This window comes from Talpa europaea, assembly GCF_964194135.1.
Source record: "Talpa europaea genome assembly, chromosome: 2".
NCBI classification, from domain to species: domain Eukaryota; kingdom Metazoa; phylum Chordata; class Mammalia; order Eulipotyphla; family Talpidae; genus Talpa; species Talpa europaea.
Window position 1 is genome coordinate 25,106,458 of NC_140068.1, and position 22,361 is coordinate 25,128,818.

Consider the following 22,361-nt stretch of genomic DNA (forward strand, 5'->3'; position numbering starts at 1 on the left):
TGAATGTCAGCTTATTATTAAAACAGCTACATACTTTTATTCCCAAGCTCGTAGAAAATCTCTACAGAATCATGATTTTCTGAATCCTCAAAATTCTTGCTCTCATAAAGTCCATGTTTAATGATTCTTGATTGGAGCCTACTTTTTTTTTAAGATTTATTTATTTATACATACATACATACATACATACATACAAGCACTGGGTACAGTCAGAAGTGCGGGAGGGTGAGAGAATTCACAAGAGCCAGAGCGGGGAACAGAATAGGCAGACTGACGAAATACACTGCTGAGGGGAGCAGCGGACGCGGCAGGAGAGGTCTGTCGCGCCATGTGGGACCCTTGCCGGTGGCTGGGGCTTGAACCGGCACTGCAGAGGCTGCGGGCAGCTTTGCTGCCCAGTGCCCAACCGCTGCGCCACCAAGGGAGGCCCATTTTGGATCCTACTTTTAAGTATCATCTGTTTAACATGTTCTACTTATAATATATGCCAGTGTACATATGTCATACAATTACATTTTTATGATTATGTGACCTGAGACATGATAATGAGCATGCAGTGTTATCAATATTCCTATTTTATTTAAAAAGCTCTCGAATATCTAAATAAATAAATAAATAAATAGCTTTATTTAGAAAGCTCTAGAGGAAAATGGTTGAGGAATCACTTTCACCATGGCTATTCAAAGGGGGTGCATCTGGCTCCATTTGCTAATTGGGGTTGGGTGAGGGCTCCATTTGTTAATTGGGATGTGGTCAGGAATGTCATTCAGTTCTAATTCTTTTTTTTTTTTTAAAGATCTATTTATTCATACAAGAACCGGGGTACAGGCCAGATGTGTGGGAGGGTCAGAGGATTTACCAGAGACAGAGCAGTGAACAGAACAGGCAGACTGACTGAAACACACTGCTGAGTGGAGCAGCCATGTGGGTTTCTCAGGGTTTCTCCCCAGCAGGCCGGGATCGAACCCGTGCTGCAAAGGCTGCAGACAGCTTCACAGAGCAGCGTTCAACTGCCTGCGCCACCAGGGAGGCCCCAGTTCTAATTCTCAATGTTGGACTCAGAGAATAAAAATGATGTGAGAAATTCCCTGAAGTACCTTGTAAATAGTATACAATATGGTTTTGTGAATATATTTTTCTAGGTGGTATCATCAGTTTTCAAACTCTTAATGAGTCCATGTTTTACTGTCAACAGCTTTTCTCCCTAGAGAATGATAGTAACACAGTATAATGCAGTAATTATTCAATCTAATTTTCTACTGCAATAATATTTATTCCTTTGTCAAACTGTCAGGAAATGCTTAAACTCACTGGACATACTTTTTTGGGGGCTTAGCCATGTGCATAAAGAATTTTTCAAGACTGAGTATTAGTTGAATGACTTTGCTTTTGTTTCATCCCTTTTTATTCCCCTTATTTCCTTTTTCCTTCCTCCCAGCAAGAGTAGTTGGACAGCGTGGAATATGGGAACACAGATTTTTTTTTTTTGCCTTTTTTTCTCCTCTTATCTCACTTAATCATGCTTTTTTTTTGGGGGGGGGGGGACCCTCGCCGGGTACCTGGGGAATGAACCAGTGCTGCAGAGGCTGCGGGCAGCCTCACAGCCCAGCGCTCAACTGCTGCACCACCAGGGGAGGCCCTCACTTAATTATACTCTTAAGCATAATTGTCTTTGTGCCATTTTCACTATAGTACAGTATTGGCACTATTAGGTTTGAGTTTTACAAAAGTCTACATATTTTCTTGACAAAGACTGAAGGAAGAAAAAAAAGCAATGCTGGGGAACATTTTGTTCCCACCAAGTTAAAACTCTATATCAAAAGATGTGAATTTTGGATGATGGTGCTTGTGTTCTGTTATTTTCAAAATTATGTGCTCATTGAGATATAGCAAAAAGAAAGGTAGGGTGCCCCTTTTAAAAGCACACATATTTATTGAGCTCTGCAATATACAATTCATTCTTTCAGGAAGATATAAATTAACATTCTAAAGCATGGTTTATCTATGATTTTTTTTTTTTTTTGGTTTTTAAAAATAGGAAGGGAATGCCCTCCTAGTGTAAAAAGGATTTCAAAGAGCTGTTATATGCAAAACTCTTTTTTCCAAATACTGATGTCAGTTTCATAAGATTCATGTACATTTAGGGGCTAAAAGGTCATAGCAGTGTTCCCAGATTTCAGTGCCAGATGTGTCAGCCTGGCAGATCTTGCAGACCCAGACTCATTCTAGAATCCAGTTAAACACATTCCACACAAGATCTTAACCACATGCAAATATAATTGAGAGCATGTGGGAAAACGATGTATTGTGTCCCTTCTGTTTTTTCCATTTACTATGTAAACAACTATTCTAAATATATAAATGTATAACTGGATTAGCAAGGTGTCTATTTCTAGGTAACTACTACATGGGTGAGAAGATAATGCAGCATCTAGAATATCTTGCATGCTCCGTGGGAATGCAAGTAGAGGAATGAGGATTCAAAGAGAGAATTCACTTCCAATTGGGATGATCAAAGAAAACTTTGTAGAGACGATAGAATCAAGAGTCTTAAAGAGAAGGAAGCATTTCAAAGAGGATATCTCAGTGCAATGAAGAAAGATAGGAAGAATGTGAACAAAAGCAAGGAGCTCAAAAAAAGGCAAGGTATTTGGGGGGAATAGTAAATAGATAATAGAGATCATATGGCATAATTAATGATAGAGAATATGGAAGAGCAGATTAGGCTGAACTTAAGAGAAACAAATCTAAATGGTAGAACTTTGTACTATATACTGTTGGAAAAAATGTAATGACATGTTGAGAGTGATTTTCAAGGAAGGCAATGACAGAAATATACAGGTGATGGAATTTGCACTAAGATAGGAGAAGTTGTAATGGAGAAGATGTAAAAGGTGTATTATTTTTTCACAGGAAGAACTGATAAGAGCAGAAGTTTCTGTGGAGGTGTAGAGTAATAGGGGAAGAAGTTGAAGAAGACTGGTTTTGAATTTCAGTGGCTCGATGATTAACAATGTAATTACAGAAAATCAGGAAAAATTGTCTTGCAGATAATGGGTGAATACAATTTTGAATATATTGCATGACAGTAACACTTGCAAATGAAGATATATAACACTTGCAAATGAAGATATCCAATAGACTTTAAATATGTGAAACTGAATAAAGGCAACTCTTGGATAGGTGAGATTCCCAAGGATGAATTATGAACAGAGGATTAAAATGTCAAGGACAGAACTTTGATGTCCACATTTAGGAAATGGTAATAGCAAACTGCCATAGGTGGACAATCAGTGGTGGGTCCTTCTGTAAGCTGGGGGTATGGACATCCTTTCCTTGTTCCCAGGGCTCAACTGTTTTCAAACTTAGGGAGAAAGCGTTCAGTCTTTTATCAATAAATATGATGTAAACTATAGGTTTTTTTTTATAGATGCCCTTAATAAAGGTAAAGAAGTAATTTTCTTTTGCTACTTTGTGTAGAAATTTTACCTTGAATGACAGTTTTAAATGCTTTTTCTGCACTTGTTGAGATGACTGATTTTTTTTTTTTTTAACTCTTGATATGTCAGAGGTGCAGGGGGGTGAGAGTATTCACAAGATTCATTTTATTTACATCTATTTTCAACTTGTTCTCTCTGCTCTGTTTTATTTTTTTTTCTTTTCTTGCTTTCCTTTAGAGTATTTTTCATGAATCCATAAAGTACATATTATTTAGCATAGAAAGAAGCAATATGTGCGCTCTCATGTATTATAACTGAAATTCTCGCAAAATGAGATGTCTGATCATAAGCTGAAGTTGGAGAAATATTGGTTTCTTGTATAAAGAAGATTTAGAATATTTGTCTTGGGAGGTTGCCTGTGAAAACATCAAGAGATAAACATGAATCTACAAATATCAGTAAGGGCCAGCTGAAGTAAAAATGTAATTAATAATACTATTTGGAAAGCTAAGGCATTCTATGATCAAGTCTGAAGGTATTTCAAAATAGCCCCCAAATTGGAAAAGGTGAAAAAAATTGTAATGGAATTTCTGTGGTGGTTAGTGTATTTCACATGTCAACTCTAGTTTTAATTGAATCACTCGTTTTCCTTCAACAACGTGAAGATATCAGCTTCTCGACAATCACATTTTTCTTTGAGTTTTAGAACTTTGACATAATTGGCAGCCATCTTTTCTAATATTTAATACTCAGAACAGTTGAGTTGCAGGGATTTTCATCAAAATCTGGGGGAAGTTTCTCCCATTTTCTCAGAAAAAAAGTTGCCTGAAAAGTCAAAAAAAAAAAAGTTGAAATGACTAGAAGGAATTGATGTTGGGGAGCGGATATAGAACAAATGGAAAATTGGCAAGCCAGCTGGTTAGTTTGTGGGACTAATAGTTTTGGAACATATTTGCTAGGATAATTATTCTACTCTTTGAACTGATTACATTTTGTATTATATGATTGTTCAAATCATGTAATGAAATATGACCTCAGTGTAAAAGGTAGAGTTAATCTAACTCCCTCATTGTCCATAAGCATTGTTCCTTCATTTACATATTGAAAATCTATGTGATCAAAAGTGGGAAAATCACAAAATCATCAAAATGATGCATTTGGATTGCTTTTAACAATTATAATTGGTTTCATTATTTAGTGAATAAAATTGATGTAGATATTTTCTTTTTTTAATTTATATATATATTATTTATATCTTTTACATCATTGTGTACATTTTACATCTGTAAAATTCCTACCACCAATTCACCCGTGAACCATCACTGTATTCCCTTGTGCTCTTCTCTCCCCTGTTTTGATCCCTTTTCCTCTCTCTCCCTCACTGATTGTCTCTTATTTATGGTTGCCCACTAGTTTTGTTGATATATTATTATTATTTTTTTCCTGATCCCCTATTCAGTTCCTCTGTATTCCTCCTAGAAGTGAAACCATTTGATATTTTTCTTTTTCCTTCTGGCTTATTTCACTGAGCATGAACCCTTTTCACTCCATCCATGTTGCTGTGAATAGCATGAGTTTATCTTTTTTGATTGCTGAATAGAATTTCATTGTGTATATACACCACATCTTCTTGATTCATTGATCTATTTTTCGGCATTTGGGTTGTTTCCATATCTTACCTATTGTAAATAGTGCTGCAGTAACCATAGTGGGTGCAGGTATCTTTTTGAATTAATGTTTTTGTGTCCTTTGGGTAGATCCCCAGAAGTGGAACTGCTGGGGTCATATGGGATCTCCATTTTTAGTAGTTGAGTAACCTCGCACAGATTTCCATAGTGTTTGGACCAATTTGTATTCCCACTAGCAGTGTGGGAGAGTTCCTTTTTCTCCATGATGTAGATATTTTCTGTGGAAACAAAAATGTAAACTAACCCATATTTTTCTAGCAGCAGCCACTATTGTATAGAACCGTGAAGAAGGGTAGAGATATGGATCAGCCTATCTGGCTTTTAATGTTTTCTATTTATCAACTTTGTGATCTTGAGCAAGATGCTTAACCTCTTTGTGCTTCAGTATCTTTATCTGTGAAATAGGAAAATTGTTTTGTGTCACAGACTTGTGATGAAGATTGAATGAGTTAGTACATGCAACATGCTTCAGCTGGGCTGGGCATAGTGTATATACTCTATGTTATAGTTGTAATAGGAGTGAAAAAGGATTAGTTAGGCTCAGTGCAGCTGGATATCAAAGTTACATTGTCTTTATAAATATCTATAAAAGAAAGCAGTGGTAATAAAAATGGAATCCATATACTCCAGGCCATTGAGTGTGATATTTATAGACAATTTAAGGTTTTCAGTTATATTTTTTATTTTCTATGCCAAGCAATCATTTCTTCAAATGTAATTTTAATATTAGTAGAAGTAATTAGCATTGTGTTTCAGCATAAATCAACTCTTGGTGAGTTTCAAAAATGAAATATCATTATGTACTAAAAAAAACAGTATAATTAAGCAAATTTTATCTTCCATGAGTGAGAAAAATGAATACCATAAGTTTCATAACTCTCAACGTAGTAAGATAATGGTAAAAAGCATAAGGAAATGTTTTTTTGGGAAAAAAAAAAAAACTACCTTGCAAAACATGGCAGAACATTAGGGTTGGTGGGGCATTAATCATGGTAGGCAGTTTATCCTCCCATAAACTATTTTATATATTTTTCTTTCAACATCTATAAAACAGGTATGTATTATTCCCATTTTACTAATGTTGGAACTAACGCTCACAAAGTTTGACTTCAATAATTTCCCAAGGCTATTTAAGGGTAGAACTAGGAGTCAGGGCCTCCCCAGTGGCGCAGCGGTTGAGCGCTGGGTTGTGAAGCTGCCCGCAGCTTCTGCAGCGCCGGTTCGATCCCCGGCCACTGGGCGAGGGCCCCACATGGCGAGCAGACCTCTCCTGCCACCCGCTGCTCCCCTCAGCAGTGTACTTCGGTCCTTCTGCCTGCTCTGCTATGCTCTCTGCTCTGCCTCTGGTGAATTCTCTTGCCCTCCCACACTTCTGACTGTACCCAGTGCTTGTATAAGTAAATAAAATAAAATCTTTAAAAAAAAAAAAAAATTCATTTAAAAAAAAAAAAAAAAGAACTAGGAGTCAGAGCCTAGGCATTTGATTCAATTCCCATATCCTTGCATCTGCCTGCCTCCCAGCAGTGACCTGTATGCCATTGAACAAGTTTAGGACAAAAATTATAGCCGACCCACAAAAATGAAACTCCTACTAGTTTTTCAAAATCTTGTAGTTCATCTATCTTCATTTCTATCCATATTTTCCATTGCACTTCATTTTCATTAGCACAAACCATTTAAGTTCGTATTAAAACAACCTATAACCTCACAGTGGGTCTCCTTGCTTTTAGGATTGTTGAAGGGAAGCATGCCTTGAGGTTTAACCCATTGTACTTGTGGAAAAAGTACTGACCTTGGGGCTGATTCTGGTTTTGCTACAAATTAACAAATTTATAGCAAGCAAATTTGGAGGAGTGTTGAAGTTTCTCTTTTCATGTGTGTAGTGAAGGAAAAATACACAGTGATGTCAAATGTTCGTTCATTCCATCTCTTCTAATTTCACACTGCCTTTTCCTAAAGCACCAAAAGTACACATATGGACCAGTTTCTAGGGGAACTGATTCCCTAGTGGGATACTCCAGCCCTTTGGGAATTCCCAGGGCTTAAAAAATGGCTATAAATACAAAATCATAACAACCAAACACAGAATCAGCATCCTAAGGTGCTATAAATACTTTTAATCTAAATTAGTTCACTCTGAATTTAGGATATCCTGGTTTTTCTTTTCCATATTTTCCACAGGACTATTTTACAAATGAAAACAGAGAGTTGAAAAAAGATGCTCAGCAAGATTACCATCTAGAATATGCCATGGAAAATAGTACACACACCATAATTGAATTTACCAGAGAACTACATACATGTGATGTAAATGACAAGAGTATAACGGTAAGGAATCTGTATGTGGATTTGTACATGATAAATTAAATGTTTATGTGTAAAATCCTTTGCAGGATAAAAGGAAAAAATATTTTAAAATAACTTTTGGCAACAAAGTCACACAGTAATTTTATTATTATTACTTTATTGTAAGATTTTTATTTTATTTATTTTTGTGCAGAACTGGGGTGTAGGTCAGAGGTGTTTGGGGGGTTGAGAGGATTCACCACAGACAGAGTGGGGAGCAGAACAGGCAGACGGACCAAAGACACTGCTGAGGAGAGCAGTTGGTGAGACAGGAAAGGTCTGCTGCACCCTGTGGGTTAGCTTCCTGGCTGGGACTGGAACTCAGGCAGCTTTGCCCTGGGGAGTGGAGAGACATCATTGTGGTAACACTGAGACTTACCCCTCGGTCATCAGAGAGGCCCCACGTATTGCTTTTTGAAGTGATTTTGAATTTTCTTTAAAGTTATGAAAAAGTCTAAGACAATAAATTTTAATAAAGGCAATTTGTATGTGATTGTAAAAGTTTGAGTTATTTAAAGTCTAGGATTTTACTTATAAAATGTTTTAAGCTTTTCAGTACAAAATTTGAAAATAGAGAATAAATGAACGTTGAAACAAATGTATTATATAAAAGAGAATTATACTAAATATTAAGATATAATTAACTGACTTGTAATTGATTCATCTTTGTAAATTTCTAAAATCAAGATGAATAGTAGACTAATGAAAATTGCCTATTGACTTATTATATGAGATATCATGGGAAAATTAACATCTTTATACATATGCAAATTAAATATTTAGATAGTATATAATTCATATGGTACTTCGGAAGTTTCCCTGAAATTCTTGGATCATTTCATTTTGTACAGACCAGTAAAATTATCTATTTTATTTGGTAACTCACAGCTTTAAAAAAGGAATGTAAAATTCTGAAGTAGCTTTGATTAACATTTAGCATGAAGAGTAAAAGAGGAATTTAAAAAAAAAAAACACATGCCAAGACATGGATCACTTTTTATGTAATATATAGAGCAATTATACTTTAATTGGAATAATAATTATAGTCATTTGACTTATTAAGAAAGAATATAGCATTTAAAATAAACAGCTTTTGCTTTATTTTTTCAAAGTTCTTATTACAAAGATCTGGCAAAACCATCTTTATCTGTGGGAGGAATGAACAGTTTCTTTTACCCCAGCAAACTCTTTGCCCTACCCCACCACCCTTTTGGCAATTTCTCTTGGTTGCTCAATGGAAACCAATTCATCTGACAGTACTTTCCCTAGTTGGGATACCCCAGTACCTTGGAAATTCCCAGTGTTCACAAAATGACCATGGAGAGATTCTACGATAATAAACAAACTCAATCATAAATTCCTTTTGTATATATACTTTCTGTAGATTTATACACAAATCTGTAGAAAATTGTGCTGGGAAAATTCTACTATGAAAGTGGAAATCACGATCTAGAAGTCATTTAAATTTTCATTCTATTTATTTATTTTCCATAGATGTTCCATGGCATTATAACGGGTTTTCATTTTTCTAAATCTTGCTACTTAAGAATATTTGCTTGGTAACTACTAGTTTGGAGTTTTAGCATGACAGTAATGTACTGTTGTATACCTAAAAACATAACTACCAAGTCAATTATCCTTTACTTGGAACATATATTGGAACATGCCATCATCTATTTGGCTACTTAATGGTTTAATCAAATTTACATTATTAAAGAAAGAGACCATATTGAGAACTCCAAAGGTCTTTATTCTCTTTTCTCCACTTCTGTATCTTGCTGTAAATAGAGTTCTTTGAACTCAACTCAGTGGTAAGGAAGGTGCTTTCCTGAGACATAATCATGCCCCTGTCTGATCACCAGGAGAGCACGGTCAGAGTGATCTGGGCCTACCACCATGAAGACGTGGGGGAAGCTGGTCCCCTGTACCATGACTCCCACCGAGGCACCAAGAGTCTGCGCTTGCTGAGTCCTGAGAAAACTAACGCTTTGTCTCCAGCCACACCATACTTTGACCTGGTTAATCAGGACGTAAGTTTCTTCAAGTTTTATGATTGTGGGGGTGGGTTTATAAAGAAGAACTTATACTTACATTGTTTTATTTAATAGCATGTCAAGAGAATGTGACTTTGTGTCTGTTTCCCCTTTGTATTAAGACAGGTCCTGATCCCGAACAAAGGTACAACATATTGGTGCCAAATGTTTAAGATTCCTGTATTCCAGGAAAAGCATCATGTAATAAAGGTATGTGACTCACTCACGGGCTAAATTTAATTTACACAAGTGGAGAGAAAAGTATCATTCTGAAAATGAAAGTGATAAAAATACAGAAATGAATTTCAACTGCATGAAAGTTAGAGACTAAAAACAAAGCACTGACCACACAGTGTCTTTAAAGTCACCGAATTTGGTGAGAACACTTGGATGGTAGGTAATATTTTGTTTTTTGTTTCCTAATGTGACATGTTAAGGGTAAAAATTTGAATACTTTTCTTAGGCAACACTTTTACAGTTGGCATTACTGAAATTGCAATTTAAAATTTACATATTGATAAATGTAGAGGATATATTCCCTGCCAATATTGCTTGAGAATATCTATTTCATTGAAAATAGTGTTGTCACTAAAAAATAGTATTTTTTTGAGAATAGGAAAACAAGAAAATGACTATAGGTTCAGATAATAACTATAGATTCAGAAATGAAAACAAATGTACCACATGATAGCTTCATGATTCATTTTTAAGCAAATCTTAATTGATAGGATGTAAAGTCCTTATAATCACTTAGTGCATTTTTATTCTTGTCATCATTAATGTACCAATTAAATTGAATGAAATGACCATAATTGTCTACATCAGAGGAGGCCAGTATATGTTCTCTCTGTGTACAAATCTGCTTGTTTCCTCATCTAAGAAGTCTTAATTACCTTTCCTTTCACTAACATATTATAGTAATAGATATATGGCCATCTTTTATTTAAGGGTGCACATAAAAATCTAAGAGCTTTGTGGGTCATATTGCTATCTTCACTGTGTATTAAGGATCTCAGTGACTTAACACTTTGCAGTGTTTGAAGGGCTAAGAAGATAAAAGTTCCTTTGCAAGGGGCAACAGATTGAAGAGAGGGTTTATATAAATTCTGTTGTTGACCTGGCACAGGATTGGTGGTTAAAATTTAGAATTCTTGTTACTTAAGGGAATACCACTTATGGAATAGATTCCTAAGCTTTTGCAAAACTAAAATGTTTTGAAGTTTGTGAAGAATTGTGAAACATTTTACTAGAAAATGAACTCAAATTGGATAATATAAAAAAGATAAAGCTCGCTGAGAAAATAAATTCAAAATATTCAAGTTGTGTACACTTTGCAATAGTCTTTCAAAAACATGTTTAGTTTGGAGTTTATGCCAGTTTACAATACAATTTTAATGGATTTCTAAACAAGAATTCATAGATTTAGAATTTACTGTAAGAAATTATCTAATTTCCATTCTGTTTCCCTTAGCAGAGAAGATGACTCATAATTTAAGAGACATTATACCTTATCATAATATCAAAGATGCCTATGGTTTGAAAACTCATCAATTGAGTGATTCTCCTTTTTTCCCTTTTAAAAAAATTTTTTTTATATTAGTGTAGAAGAACTATAGGGTGGACCAGAGATGCATGGGGTGAGAGCATTAGCCAGAGACAGAGTGGGGAACAGAACAGGCAGACCGACGAAATACACTGCTGAGGGGAGCAGCAGGTGGCAGGAGAGGTCTGCGCGCCATGTGGGACCCTCACCTGGTGGCTGGGGATCAAACTGGCGCTGCAGAGACTGCGGGCAGCTTCGCAACCCAGCGCTCAAATGCTGCGCCACCCAGGAGACCCTGAGTGAGATTTTCACCCCACTATTAGAAATGGCATTGTGGTTATCATCAGGATGCATTTTCACAAACAGCACTGTGAAAATGCATATCTTGTTTCCCTTTGTCATATAAAAGACTAGTAGGTACTTGCTACTGACTTTTGACTAAATGGTGGTTTCTGCATTTGTCCATTTCCATTTCAACTTTGTACAACTTTTTTGGCTTAATGATCTTTCCCTTTAGTTTTTCATGAATTAAACTTAATTCCCAAAGACAAATTTTGGGGTCTTTAAATAGATGTATTTAGTATGTTGAAAAAGAAATTAGCTTTCAAATTATGCATCATATGAAAATACTTGCAACCTTTTTTAACATTTGTTTTTTTATTTTATTCATGCATGTAAGAAATGGGGTGTAGGCCAGAGGTAAAGGTGGGTGATGAGAGGATTTAACAGAGTTGGGAGAACAGGCAGATCTACTGCAATACACTGTTGAGGGGAGCAGCAATGCTGAGGGGAGCAGTGGGTGACACAGGAAAGGTCTGCTGCACCATGTAGTTAGCTCCCTCTCTGGGGATCGAACCCATGGTGCAGTGGCTGGGAAGAGCTTGATAGCACTGAGATTTTAACCCCTGTGCCACGGGGCCGAGGTCCAGTACTTTTCAACCTTTTAAATAGTTGGTGACACTGTATTTGGTTATTAAATTCTTAATACCAATATATTATCCTAGTGCCTGTGGATTTTGTCATTGTTTGACAAAATAGATGATTCTTGATCTTCTAGAAACAAGTTTTGCTGTGAAATCATTAGACTCCTCTTCTTTAGGAATTTATTAATCCTAGGTTTATAAATAGCCAAATAATTTTACTTATATATCCAGGTATATCTGTAATTTTACACTTCTTTTATTTGCTAGAAAAGAGATGAAAATATTGGGCATTTGCTGTGGCTGAAACTATATCTTTAGACAGAAAAAACAGTTGATAGGAAACAATAACATATAGACTTAGTTAAATGAGCACGTTTTAAAGACTGGTGGCTGATTTCCTTGTTGTGGGTATGTTTGATAGGAAACTAGGATTTTAAATTTCTTTAAAGAATGTGGGGATGGAAGATATAGAAAAGAGAAAGAATAGAGAGAGCCTGCATTAAGTTGTCAAAGATAAGACCCCTCTTAAATTTGATTAAAATGAACACTTTTACCAAATTTTATTTCTTCACTTGAAACAAGGAAAAAAGATCACTTTGCATTTATCGTAACTTAGTTCATCTGAGTCAAGATATAATCATAGATAAATTCCCTTTCATTAAAGTTAATATGGTAATAATAAAATAAAGATTAATTTACTCTGAGGAAAATAAAGATTGCTGACTTTGAGTGCTCCATGTTGCAAAGTTTTTTCTAGATCCTCTTGGATTGCATTTACTTCACAGAAACACTGGAGATTTTTTAGCTACATGGGTGTTCTTAATTGCTACTTGAGGGTACAAGGTAATTGAATTCACTTTGAAAGCATGTCTTTTCATGGAAGTGATTTATTGCTAACTCTGTCACTAATTAGCTTTCTGACCCCAGAGAAAGCACTTAACCTCACCCTGTCCTCAAATTCCTTGTCTATAAAATAAAGGGATTGGATTAGATGATTTCAATTGGCTCTTTTTACTTCTAAGTATCTATGACTGGCTAAAAACTAAAAGGGGAAGTTGTGCTGAGGTTTGGATGCCCTGTGAGCTGAGTTCCTGACAACTTTGCTTCTCAGTTATCCCTTGCTGTGCCAAGATGAAAATTCTTAGGAGTCCTAAGTTAAAAGGCCCCGTAAGTGCTGTGGCATGGCTCTTAGCATATCTCCCAAGGCCTAAATTTTCAATCTGTAAATGGGGATAATAATAGTACTTGTCTCAAATGGTAGCTGACAGTATCAAATTTGATAATATGTGCAGATTTCGTATGTATTGGGCATATGTTAGATAGTTTGATAAGTACTAGATTCTTCCCAATGTTCAGGCAATTGCTTTCAGGCACCTGTAAAGCCTGGAAATTATCTAAATAAATAAATAACTCTAAATTTTGGAAATTATGTAATTTTAAAATAAGGATAGAATTAATAGTGCTAGAATAGCAAGGGTTATTGATTGGCACAGTGTACAGGGTGGGGTCTGGAAAAGGTTAGGACTATAGTCTAACTCTGCTTCCTTAGCTCAATGACCTGGGTAAACTAAACTCTTGGAGTTTACAACTTCACTTATGAAGTAGGGAAAAAAAATTCCAGCGAAGATGAAATGAATACAAACGAAGACACCTGTTGCATAACAGGCTCATAATTGCTGTTTTCTTCTCTTGATGGGGATTATAGAGATGGATGACTAAAACTTAAATCAGTATTTTCTCATAGAGTCAGAGCTTCACTGAAACTACAGTAGGCAGTAAGTCTCTATTTCATTTTGAAGAAAAGATTCTCTAGGAATTAGATTTCATAGCTTGCTTCCACTATTCTAAACCAAATGAAATTTAAGCTAATTTCCTCCTGTTCTTGTCTAAGTAAGGATAAAACCCAGCTGGTGATATCCTCTGGGAAATATTCTTTCATAGTCTTAGGTCACCCATTATGCTTTCAGTTGATGTCCTTAAATAATGCCATTTTCAACAGAAATGAAAATACATTTTTTCTTTGTTGTTCCATTTTTGGTGTTAATATTTTTTTCTAAATTATGTTCATTGAGTAAAGTGCTTTACATCATTATATCTGTTTTAAGGGTTATAGGTTTAGTCATCTACAAATGTATAGTTTCACACCATGCCCACCACCATTGCCCTGATAATTCTCCACCATATCTTTGTTGTTCCTTTAAAACCAACTCTACCCCCAATCTAGTACATCTTTTGTTAGTACTCCAAAAGGTTGGTCATTATTGACTCTAAAAATTATTTTATTTATTTTTTTAAAGATTTAATTATTTATTTATACAAGCGCTGGGTATAGTCAGAAGCGCGGGAGGGTGAGAGAATTCACAAGAGCCAGAGCGGGGAACAGAACAGGCAGACCGACAAAATACACTGCTGAGGGGAGCAGCGGGCTCAGCAGGAGAGGTCTGCCCACCACGTGGGACCCTTGCCCGGAGGCCGGGGACCAAACTGGCGCTGCATAGGCTGTGGGCACCCTCGCAACCCAGCGCTCAACCGCTGCACCACCGGGAAGGCCCTAAAAATTATTAATAATTGCACTTTTATTGAAAGAGTACTGAGATAGTTATGTTGGATTCTAGATTAATGGCAGAGTATAATAATGAGCTATGAGTGATTTGTTATACAGGATAGTATATAGGCAAAATGCTTGCCTAGTTTTCCTACTTTAAATGCATTATAAATATATTATATTTTAGATTTTCACACTTGGACATATTGAGGAATGGCATGCATTAGTAACTTGCTTATTGTTACCCCAATTCTGTGAAGTAGAGCCACGATTGAATACAGATCTCAGTAAAACTAGTGGAGTCTCTCTACACAATTCTTTTAGCCTTCTGATTTTTCTAGATGATATATGCTGCAATGAAAAATAATTTGTGAGAGAGACATAGATTATCTACTAGGTCTTCGAGTCATTTTTTCAGAGCCCAACCTATTTTCTTTTCTTCAAACTATCATTTTTTTTTCTTTTTAATCAGGGATACCTGAGCAAATCCTAACAGAACCTTCTAGAGATAAGAGTTGAAAGATCCTGTGAACTCCTTGAGACCTAGTAGGATAGCATTTGCATATCCAGAGGCCTCCTGTTTTCACCTTGAGGGATGGAAATGAACATCAACAGAGATGCAGATAAAAAAGGTTCGTTTGCAATTAGGGAGTCATCTAAATAAGATTAGACTTGCATTTCCCTGATTACAAGTGATGGTGAACATTTTTTCATATGCTTGTTGGCCATTTTCATATCCTCTTTGGAGAAGTTTCTTTTTAGCTCTTCTGCCCATTTTTTGACTAGATTATTTACTTTGTTTTTGTTGAGTCTCATCAGCTCTTTGTAGATTTTTGTGATCAGTCCTTTATCATTAGTGTTGTGTGCAAAAATGTTCTCCCAGTAGGCGTGGTTTCTCTTTGTTTTGGTTATTGTCTCTTTTGCTGTACAGAAGCTATTTAATTTGATGTAGTCCCAGCTGTTTATCTTTGCCTTCACTATCACTGCTTTGGGTGATGTGTTTGTAAAGAAAACTATAATGAGATACCATCTTATACCAGTGAGAGTGGCACATATTTAAAGAACTAGCAGCAACAAATGTTGGCGAGGATGTGGAGAAAAAGGAACTCTCCTGCACTGCTGGTGGCAGTGAAAAATGGTCCAACCACTATGGAAAGCTGTGTGAAGATTTCTTAACCTACTAAAGACAGAGCTTTCATATGATCCAGCAACTCCACTCCTAGGTATTTACCCAAAGGACAGAGAAACATTAATTCAAAAGGGCACCTGCACCCCTATGTTTATAGCAGCGCTATTTACAATAGCTAAGCTATGGAAACAACCCAAATGCCCAAGAATGGATGATTGGATCAAGAAGATGTGGTATATATACACAATGGAATATTACTCAGCAATCAAAAAAGATAAACTTATGCAATTTGCAGCAACATGGATGGAGCTGGAAGGGATCATGCTCAGCGAAATAAGCCAAAAAGAAAAAGAAAAATACTGGATGGTCCCACTCATAGCAGGAATTTAGAAAACCTAAATACAGGACCAGGAAAAAGACTAATTGCAATAAAGTAAAAATCAAAATCAATAAGCAACTATAGACCAGAGACACACTACAGTGGGGAGTGGGGGGGAGGAGAAGAGGGATTAGGGTCAGAATAAGGGGGGTGGGAATTGTATGGGGAATATAACCAAAATGAAAATGTATACATTGTGCAAAAAATGAAAAATGATTTAAGAATTATATAAAATAAAAAAAATGTAAGATTAGACTTAAGATGATTATGCATATAGCCATAAAAAAGCCCAGAATGTTAAATGTCAGAGATGACATAAGGAAGAAGGGAATTGGAAATACCTTCAGAGGAAAGGAGGTAGCCTGCTAATCTTATTGGACATGTGTTGTAGGACAAGGATTATTGAAAACAAACCCATAGCCTTCTGTTTAAACTGAGACAGAATTCTCTTTGGAGTCATGTGAAAATGATGGTAATGACTTATTTTATTCCTTTTCACTATAACAGTCTATAAAAAGGAAATTGTTAGAAGAAATACTAGCTTTTTTGTTTGGAAGTTAAATTTATAGCACAATGTCTAGAAAAAGCATATCCCAAAACAAGAAGTGCTATGTTGTTGGAGAGAAAACTGGAAATATTGGCATCTCAAAATGGCCTAAGAACAAGACCGAAAGGGTGGGCTTTAATCTTGCTCTCATGATTAGCTGAGCATTAATGAGGCTGAACCTCATTATCAGGTTATTAACCAAAAAAAAATTTGCTTCTCAGGAGAAAGAATTCATGTTAGTAACATAATTTAGAGAGATTGTTCTAACTCTTAAAATTGTATGACTTTAATTAAATTTTGAATTGAATTTGTAAGATCTATAAAACAAACTGTGATAAAAGATTGTCCCAAGGGGTTCTAAAGTGAGATGATTTTTGTGATTTTATTTTGAAATATTTTCAATGTAAAAAAGTATAAACTTATCAAAAGATGATGTTCATTATTTCCTTTTTTGATGCAACAATTAAACTTTTTATAGCTTTTATGAGTGGTTTCATAATTAGAGAAAATAAATCACATAGCTAATGGAAACTCACTTTTAATAAATGAGATACTTGCTATTCAAATTTCTAAAGCCCATAAATGAAAAAAAAAACTTTTATACAATATTAAACAAATTATGAAGGTCTGACAGTTACATTGCTTAAAATAACAAGTCTCTAAGTACATTTGATATGAATGTATCTTTTAAATTCTTATGTATAAGAATTTAATAATATACCTAATTTAATAATTATTACACTCACATCAAAGTGCTATGGTTGACTTTTCCTTCACTGAGTGAAGGAAATTTTTTTTTTGGTTAATAACCTGATTATTAAGATACTTAGGATAATCCAAATAAAATCTTTCAGGATGGAGTCTAGGCTCTTAAGTCGGTGGTGGTTGTTGCTATCATTTGGAAAAATTCCCCAAATGTTCCTGATGCAAACCTCTTGGCAGAGAATCACTGTTTCATATTTATTAAAATTTCCCAGGAGTTAGCATTTAAGTTATATTTCATAAAATGCCCTTCATTATGGGACTCCCTGGTGGCGCAAGGGGTTAAGATGCAACCTATGAAGCAATCCGCAGCCACTGCAGCACAAGTTTAATCCCTGGCCGCGCAGGGAGCAACCCACATGGTGCAGCAGACCTCTCCTATCTCCCTGCTGCTCCCCTCAGCAGTGTACTTCTGTCAGTCTGCCTGTTCTGCTCCCCACTCTGTCTCTGGTGAATCCTTTCACCCCCCGCACCTCTGGCCTGTACCCCAGCTCTTGTATGCATAAATAAATAAATCTTTAAAAAAACAAAAAAACCCTTAATTTTAAGTAGCCTAAACACATATTTTATAGTAACATGCTGTTTTTATTACTCAAATATTGTGAAAATTCAATATACATCAAAGGCTGACTATCAGGCACTGTTAGTTTTCTGTTAGTTTTCTTTACATGAAGAAGATTTAAATAATCTATGGCTCAAGGATAGTATATTCCTTGATGTATTGCATATTTCTTTGTGGAAGTGGAGAGGCAAAAACACCAGCTGTTTCCTGGAACCACAGCTGACTTTCATTATAAAATCTGATCATGAACTAATTCAGATATAAGGAATACTTTCTTCTATCAAGGGAAAAAGATTTATGATCTAGTGAAATATAGATGTTGAAGTTAACCTTTACATTAATATTTATTATATAATGAACCCGCTTTAGAAACTAGATTGGACACCTTGCCTACCTTTATTATTATTTTTTTTAATGTCCAAAAGGGCAGGTTTAGTACATTAAAAAAAAAAGGCAAGGAAAGAAAGGATGCTTGCACAAACACAAATGGGCAGAAAGAGCTGCCTCTGAAAGGGACAGATTTGTGAAAAGAGACACCAGCAAGGACACAAGTGGGCAGTCTTGGGAAAAAAGCTGCACCTTGCTAACTTTTAAAGTCACGGGCCTCCCTGGTGGCGCAAGGGGTTAAGCACCACACTATGAAGCAATCCACAGCCTCTGCAGCACAAGTTCGATCCCTGGCTGGCCAGGGAGCTACCCACATGGCGCAGCAGACCTCTCCTATCTTGCCTGCTGTGCCCCTCTGTGGTTTATTTCAGTCAATCCATCTGTTCTGTTCCCCACTCTGTCTCTGGTGAATCTTCTCACACCCTGCATCTCTGGCCTGTACCCCAGCTCTTTATGCATAAATAAATAAATCTTTAAAAAATATATAAAGTCAGCAGTCTGTCAATATTATAAGCAAAGAGAGATCTTTTCACCATTGAAATATCCCTGAATTACTCTATGTGAAATTTATTTATTTATTTATTTTATAGAGCAATTCAGGGATATTTCAATATATATAAAATTCAGGGATTTTCAATATATATAAAATACACTCTCATTCTCAGGGAAAAGTATACAAACAGGAAAATCATTAGAAAGGAGTAAGTTACTCAACCTCTCTGGGCTTCAATTATTTTATCTGTAAAATGAGCACAGTTATAATTCCTACTTTGGAGGGTTTCAAATAAATTCTAAGTTTTATTATTATTTTGGTGCTTAAGCCCATGAACAGAGAGTGTCCCGCCTAGCCATTCTCCTATATTCCTCCTATAAGTGAAACCATCCGATTATTTTCTTTTTCCTTCTGACATATTTCATTGAGCATAATCCTTCCAGCTCCATCCATGTTGCTGCAAATGGCATCAGTTTATGATAGCGTATTTTAAGAATAAATGTGTATAAGTACTTTTGCTGGGTTAGCCTGTAAACATGACTTTCAGGTCTGTGGAAAACAGCATTCATTGACTGAAAAATAACACTCTTGTCACAGCATTAAAGTTCTGAAGTTACATGTTAGTCTGTGCAAAAGCTCCATCTGGCCTCACATATGGCCAAGATGCTTCAACCAACATCTGCCCTTCCTAGAGCCACTAGCAGCTGTTGCCTAAGCTTTAAATCCATAGCCTAGTTATGTCAATTTTTGATGCAGAATCCCTGCCATTGCTTGTTGTCAGGGTGACTGCATTTTTGATCAGAAAAAGCCTTAACTCTACCAAAGCCCCTAGTGTGAAATATTGAAAGAGATTGCAGCCTTCAGGACCTAAATGGGGTCAATGATTTTGTCTTGAATGGTAACATTGTGTAGCTTTATCCCCAGACATGAACTTACCAGTTTCACTTAATGTTAAAACTCTGTCAAGTTGTGTCATACTCTCCAAAATAGCAATGAAGGCTACCTCTTAATTGCACACATAATCATCTAGCCATTTAGTTCTTTAAAAAAGCTACAGCACTTCCCCAGAAGAGAGTGATGGCCTTTCAGTTTCTTTTGGACATGGAATGGTGTTCCCTAGATCAGTGGTCACCAGTGTGACTTGACTGTTGATTGGATGTTCACTTCCACTGTCAATGTCAGTCATGTTTTCCTAATAGTTTAAATGTATGTAATACATGTAGACTTCTTTATATAAGAGGTTTGTATCATTTAACTTTTCATTTTATTGAATTATAACCTAATAACAATGTTGACTATTTATTACCCAAGATTTAAAAATCATCCTTCAAAAATGTATGTTTCTCCTAAATATTAAAAATTTCCATAGGCTTTCTTCTGTATTTATGAAGATTTTAAAGATAGTAATGGATTTTAGCTTCATGGCTTCAAGGAGAAATTAGACCTTTTGGATGAAAACTTCATGAAGTTAAGGTTTTCATCACAACAATCGATATAATGACCTGTTATTGAATGTGTGTCATTTATTTTCCTCCTGACTTTTATGATTTTGGCATTAATATATATCCATGTAAAAAATAGAAATGACAGTTTCTACCGAAGTGCTTTAAAATTTTTGAATTTCAGAAAACAAATACTTGTTGATTGCACATTATTGACAATTGTGCTTTACTTACTACTTCAAGCCATTTCATAGATGAAGAGACTGAGGCTCAGAAAAATGAGAGTTCTTTCCTAAATTACAGAGAATTAAATATTATAAAGCATCATTCACTTAGTCTAGCAGTGAGAACTTTCACAATGTATCTAACTTACTAGTCTAAGTTTGGAGGGCTCTGTCTGTTCACTTCAAATCCTGGTTCTGTTTGCTACTTATATGATCTTGGGTAATTTATACCACTTCTCTGAATCTCAAAATTACATCAGCAAAATATGGAGATATTTAGCTACAAAATTACTATAAAATTAGTTTTGAATGTTTATATACCTGTTGAAGAGAGAGATTAAATGCTGTCATTTTATAGCAACTTAAATTTTTTACTCTGACACTCTAAACTTTCTATTTGCTGTTGTCCACACCTTATTTCTTACAAAAAAGTCTGGTGAAAAAACTGCCTTTCTCATTCAGTTAATAAATTGACAACGAGGTTCACATTTAGGTAATAAATCTTAAATTGTGTTAATTATCTGTATCTTTCAACATATGAAATATACATCAATATCAAGGTAAAAATATACTTAAAATTTATCTCTTTCTAGTCTGTCATCTTTTAATAATCTATTATGAAAGAATTTATAGAGCTTTTGAAAGTCCTAAATTACCTGAATGTAATTATCTAGTAATTTAGAGCAGTTGTGAAACTCACTTTGCTTTCATTGACTTTCCTGAGACATTAAAAAGAGGAAAAACATTGAAATGCATTGCTTATATCCAACTGGATTTTACATGATATATTAAATTCCTTTAGAACTTGGAATTAACTGTTTCTATTATCTTTGCTTTTTATTTCTATATTCACTTTTAATATAAAACTTAATTCTTTTAAGAACTAGACTGCCAAATATAGCCTTTTTTTTTTTGTTATGTAAGGCAAGATCTCATTGCAAGAATTTGTAAGGTTTACAATTGAATTAAATTTACAAGGTTAGAGAACTAAGTACTTTTTTAATGATAAACAGGAAATGTTAGCATGCTGAGTAATATTTTCCACTCATATAGGAAATAAAATTTTCCAGCAGCTTGCTGATTTAGTCACATTATTTTAAAGTACATTTATTCCAAGTGCTAAAAGATTTTATAGAATTTTATAGATTTTATTATAGATTTTATTTATAGATTTTATTTCTTCTTCAGCTTGAAATTCATATGTGATACATTGTACTCCTGAACTGGCTTTTAATGTTCTTGAACAGAAATCACAACTGTTTTATTTTATTCCTCAATGTTTGAAAGATTTAGGAGTTCTGCACACTTTGTCCAAAGAGCATTTCATTTTTTTCTATATTGTATGATATCTGTGTCTGTGCTGATTTAGCTTAAAATTTAGAAGCAACATTTAATTAAGTGACTTGATGTTCTCATTTTTATTTTAACTTAAATGTTGAAAATTTAAAAAAGTATTTTCTAACGTGTACTTGATTTGCTTTCAATGTAACATGTGCTTGTTACAAGAAAAAAGCAAAAAGCATATTAAAAAAAAACTAACAGCAGTGTCTCAGTTCCTTCAGATTTCACTTCCCCCTAAATAACCAGTGTTAACACATTTACTTTTATTCTTCTGTAACTTTATGCTCAAGAACCATTTACAAAATTATGAAGGGTTTGTTCCAGTTAATCTTCCCTTATTTTAAAATTTGAAACAAAATTGGGAGATATATATATATATATATATTATTTTTAAATTTGATTTTTCAAGTTACCACCCTTATTACAAATCAAAATATAATAATACATTTATTTTTATACTTACAGAGTTATATCCCCTTTAATGTATAAACCACAATGTTTGCAGCCATCCACTGTGAATACATAGCCAAGATGATTCAATACTTTGCTGTTATAGAAAATGCTTTGACACTTATTC

The 22,361-nt window shown here is 35.0% G+C and overlaps 1 protein-coding gene across 1 annotated transcript in view; it reads left to right on the top strand.

The window, feature by feature from the left end:
* The window catches only part of MOXD1 (monooxygenase DBH like 1), a gene marked incomplete at both ends in the record, with an annotated part of 71,792 nt that overhangs the window by 14,314 nt on the left and 35,117 nt on the right, over positions 1–22,361 (top strand). Inside the window, 3 exons of the mRNA XM_084258086.1 lie at positions 7,310–7,456; positions 9,337–9,504; positions 9,634–9,717. Of these exons, the coding sequence (XP_084114212.1) occupies positions 7,310–7,456; positions 9,337–9,504; positions 9,634–9,717 (399 nt within the window). The remainder of the gene's footprint in view (positions 1–7,309; positions 7,457–9,336; positions 9,505–9,633; positions 9,718–22,361) is intronic.